Source organism: Pinus tabuliformis, chromosome 1_1, assembly GCF_031772625.1.
Source record: "Pinus tabuliformis cultivar Carrire ecotype Pingquan chromosome 1_1, CPIR1, whole genome shotgun sequence".
Classification (NCBI taxonomy): domain Eukaryota; kingdom Viridiplantae; phylum Streptophyta; class Pinopsida; order Pinales; family Pinaceae; genus Pinus; species Pinus tabuliformis.
In genome coordinates this window covers 749,426,530-749,431,241 of record NC_142297.1, presented here as the reverse complement: position 1 = coordinate 749,431,241, position 4,712 = coordinate 749,426,530, and the positions used below count along the sequence as shown (strand labels likewise).

At 33.0% G+C, this 4,712-nt stretch overlaps 1 protein-coding gene across 1 annotated transcript; it reads right to left on the bottom strand.

Moving 5' to 3' along the window:
• Window positions 1–941: 941 nt before the first annotated feature.
• LOC149216174 (uncharacterized) lies at window positions 942–4,390 on the bottom strand. The gene is made up of 4 exons (XM_089389850.1): window positions 3,642–4,390; window positions 3,426–3,501; window positions 1,284–1,349; window positions 942–968 (listed from the first exon to the last, which is right to left on the bottom strand). Exons 1-4 carry the CDS (start codon window positions 4,385–4,387, stop codon window positions 942–944), a joined length of 915 nt encoding a protein of 304 aa, XP_089245976.1. The 5' UTR covers window positions 4,388–4,390.
• Between the last annotated feature and the right edge of the window lie 322 nt (window positions 4,391–4,712).

The window sequence follows — 4,712 nt, the reverse complement described above, 5'->3', positions numbered from 1 at the left end:
TTGATTCACTTCAACCATTAATGCAAGCATTTGTTTAACATTAACGTTAATCTAACATCACCCATTATCAACCATGGCTAACAATGGTCACTATGGTCAACATTAATATAACAATGTAACAATAGTCAACATTAATGTAAAATGGTCAACATTAGCGTAAAATTATTAGATTAATCGCACACTAATACATTGTTACATTAATAGTTGACAAAACTAGTGGGCCATGATCAACCATTATCAAACTTGGTCACATATGTTCAACGTCAATGAACCTTATCAATCATGATAAAATTCATCAACCCTCTTCAATCATAGTCAACTTATCAATTCTTTTTACACATTGTCAACTATGGTCAACTATAATCAACAAATCTACTTCACACATCAACTCTCAACTAACAATATTAATTCAGTTGATATACTCCAATACATCTCTTATAAGATATATGAAACACATTTATTAGAGTGATTGCCGTAATTATGTTGTCATGATCACTCACGACATAATATTTTATATTCAAAATAGAGCCATCGTTATAGGATATTATAATTCTAAACGATACAACCTAACATCGTCGGTTCCGTTCACATGATGGGTACAAGTAGCAAGAACACCTTACCATAAGGACGACTGGTTATCCGTGGGTTTTAGTTAATGCTTGATTAGGATATGCTTTAATATGGATTAAGGAAAACTAATACGATTATAAACGTGCAATGAAATATCAAAAAAAAACATCCCATAAATAATCATTACTAGACAAAGACGGGATACAATGCTATGTAGACATGGACACCGAACGACCACGCTATTGAAGTGCATAATAAAGGCTATGAGGTGCTAAAGCGAACATCGAGATGTGAGCAAGGACATTGCCGCTTCATTTGCAGAAAATTAACTTCAAAATCACACCGTCTGGTTTTAGTACGCTTTCCAAATTTCAAGCAGCCAACGGAAATGTGGCTGCCTGAACATGAATATTTACACACGCCAAACGAAAACAGAGTTCGCTACAATTATCTTCATCTTTTTTCACCTCTTCGCGAGAAACTGCGCTATCTGAACTCCTCGTTCTGAAAGAGTTGATGTATTCAGTGGCGACTCACACAACTTCTTTAAGAATCTTCAAAGGCATTAAAACTACGAAAGCACAAAGTATAAAAGTATTAAAGCACGCAAATTTGAATCTACTCTGCAATATTTTGACTTTTCTGTGATGATAGAAAACATGACACAAAGAATATATGACCCAAACTGGGAATAACGATCAGGATGCGCGTACATTCTCTCCGTCTGGTGAAGCGTAAAAGGATTGCAAAACCTCTTGACGCTTATTTACCGCCTCTACCTGCAATGACAAAGAATTAAGAGCGTAACGTACTTTCCTTTTTCTTTCCGAGCAACAATATTCGTACAGTAACATGAGAATGCCTCCGAATTGAGAACTAAATGATATTTATATTGCTCCATTAAAGCGACTGCCAAGTCCTATTCTGCCAATATCATTCTCTGGTTAGAAATTTCAGCAGAGATCTGATCACAAAGTCAAACCACAGATATCGGATGGAGTAACACTCATCTTTGAATTTGACAAATTTCTCCTATTTCACCTCTTTATCAGCATGGCTTCCACAAGTAGCTGCCAGCAATGCTATTTATACACATATTTTGCACAATCCCGAAGTTTTATATTAAACAGGTTGATGCTGAGGAGGAATTTTTTGGAAAGTTATGGAAATTCTAGTTATATTTGGAGAAAATCTAGCCAAGATTTTTGTAAATTCAAATTAAATTTCAAAATTTTAGGTGTTCTAAAAATTTTTAATAGTAATGAATCCATTTCCCCTAATTTAAACACTTTCTCTATAAAAATTTTTGAAATTCTTTTTGCCAAAATTCCAAACACTTTTGACCGTCAAACAATTCTCTTCCAAAATGACTCCTAAAAGAACTTAGGTATAGACACACGAAATAGGGATTTAGGCCGTACTTCATAACCATGTCGAAGGAATCATTCTTTGTGAGTTTCAATCAGTGTTATTTTGAAACTGACTACTGAATATTTTGAAGTAGGAACCTGTCCACAGGTCTGCTTCGTCGATAGGAATAGACCATATTTTAATTCATTTATATTAGTCTTGAATATATTTATATCATTAATATATATTTTTCGAATGGGTTGAAAATTAATAGCTATTCACTGATATTAATATTAATAATTTAATATTAATAATTTTGTTGATATATTTGGATTTGTATTATTTTTTATTTTTAAAATTAACAGTATAGATATGAAAAATTGAAAATTGATTTATAGTTGTTTATATTAAATTAAAGATATTTATAATTATGTTTCATTATGTTTGAGTATGGTTTATTACATTGACTATGTGTGAAAATGGTTGACTATATTTGATTAGATTAGTTATAATTATCGCACTCATAAATTAAATGGATGATAAAGAACAATAGACATCAATCCATAATAAACATAAAAACACTTACTTCATTATATGTATTGTGTGAGTATAATTAAAAAAATATATATAAACAAAAAATGACCCAAAATATTGAGTGGATAGCCATCAAAGCATTTACCTCATAATACGTTTTAAAAAAATCATGAAAATGAACTAAATAATAACTTTATTTCAGTAATATATTGAATATTATTAATTATAGAAATATTTAGCGTATGAGTTAAACATATATACATTTGCAAAAAAAATTAACAATATTTTAACAATAGAGATTCAATTAGATTTTATCATAGATATGCTTAGTTACCATATCATGAATCAATATCATTGCTTACTAATACTACATAACCAAAAAACTATAACCTTTGTTCATATAACATTCTTAATTAAAATAATAGAAAAAACATAATTATTTTTAAGAAAAATCTCAACTTTTGATTTACAACTATTATTAAAAACATTTTAAAATATTTCAAAAAAGTTAAATCCCTACTAACTACCTAATACTTATTGATAATTAAATTAAAATTTTAAAAATTATATTCCAAAATAAATACAACTATTAACCTGAAATTAATTAACCAATATTTAATCACTTAATTAAAATTCCATATAAACCTGACAGGGTTAAATATGAAATTATATACTTGCTTTTTTCTATCATCACAATTTAGAATGGGATAATCTAAGCGGTCGAAATGATAGGGTAGAGAGCTAAATAGCTTTGATACGACATTTAAGAAAATCCGCACAATTGAAACTGCCCAAATGGAGAAAAAAATGATATATATCGTCCACATTGTTCCAATGCAGCGTATATTCTTATCAAACTACTTCGAAAAGAAAATCTAATAGGATTTTTGTGAATATCTAGATGAAAGATGAATATATGGGTAAAAGATGTTCTAAACCACCTAAGGCTATCTAAACTTGTGAGCAGCAACCTGGCCTGCTAAAGCGTTGCACAGCTGATATGGTCGCCCACCTCCAATCGGCAATATGTTATAATGGTCGGCGATCCTTCAATTTAGAATAGATTTAGAGTTTTATGATTACATATATAAAATTGTTTACCAGATTGCAAGGAGACAAGGAGACTGGTTATCTGCGAGTCCTCTGCACCTTATGGTGCATTTAAATAATATGCTAACATGTTATACCGCAATAAAATTTGTTGTTCTGCTTCAAGATACAAAGACGCCCAGATAACTAATCTATTAAAAGCCTTGTAAATCATAACCCATACCTCTAGGCTGTGCATAGGAGAGGTGGCTGTGTCCTGAAGTAATAGATCATCATGCTCATCTTTTTTCAGCGTTCTCATTTCATTCTTCCTTGGAGCCACATCCGCCAACGAGCAAGATGCAATGCATTCCAAATCCTGATCTTTATTGACATGAACATCAGGTTTTCTTATAGCAACTAACGAATATGAACCAGTCGTTCGCCGCCTTTTCTCATACTCAATATCTTGCACAGGAAGAGGAAGCTTCTGGGGACCAGACGAAGCATCGGAAACCAGCGAAGACTCCTCCTCCCTTCCTGTAATGCTTGATGCACGACAGTCATAAATTCGATATCTCTTTGCATCCTCCGTAAACATCGAACTTTTCTTCTGCTTCTCCTCAATATCGTCATCGCTGGTTCTATACTTATTGCTCCAACTATCTACATACTGATCCAAATACATTGTCCATCCGGACTCGGACATCTCAGTTTCCATGGCCTCTGCGTCTTCACTTTGCAAATATTGGCACTGAGCAGCAGAAGCAGGTCTCAGTTTTTCAATTGTAGGAGAGATTAACGGTCCCTGCAATTTGCTGTCGATGTTATTACTCGACATACAGGCAAAGGATTGGTTCTCGATACTTCCCAACTCAGAACCTAACATAATGTTGGAGTTCATATGAACAAGTCATGTGCCCAAACTGTAGCAGAGCACCTAACACGAGATTGGAATTCATATGAACAGGTCATGTGCCGAACATGTAGCCCGCTGCTTTGCCACAAGTGTCATTATTTAACATTAAAAAAATCCAGGTTTAACGGTCTATCTCTTAAAAATAGTTCCGAGTTTAACCACAGGTCTTGCATTGGATCAATTTGTTTTCTATGGATAATTCAAAGCACCTCTAAGCTTTTGCTAGCTTTCAATTCCATTAAACTCCTCTGTTTCAGGGAGACACAAAATAAGGACACTTCATGAGTCAGTACGGGATATACCGTCCACG

What these genes read in the sequence shown, in the direction of transcription:
- LOC149216174 (XM_089389850.1), bottom strand. Translation starts at nt 4,387, where the DNA reads ATGAACTCCAACATTATGTTAGGTTCTGAGTTGGGAAGTATCGAGAAC. An exon ending in GAACAACAAATTTTATTGCG is followed by an intron (nt 3,502 to 3,641) that starts GTATAACATGTT and finishes TCTAAATTGAAG; the next exon opens with GATCGCCGACCATTATAACA. An exon ending in GCAACGCTTTAGCAGGCCAG is followed by an intron (nt 1,350 to 3,425) that starts GTTGCTGCTCAC and finishes TTGTCATTGCAG; the next exon opens with GTAGAGGCGGTAAATAAGCG.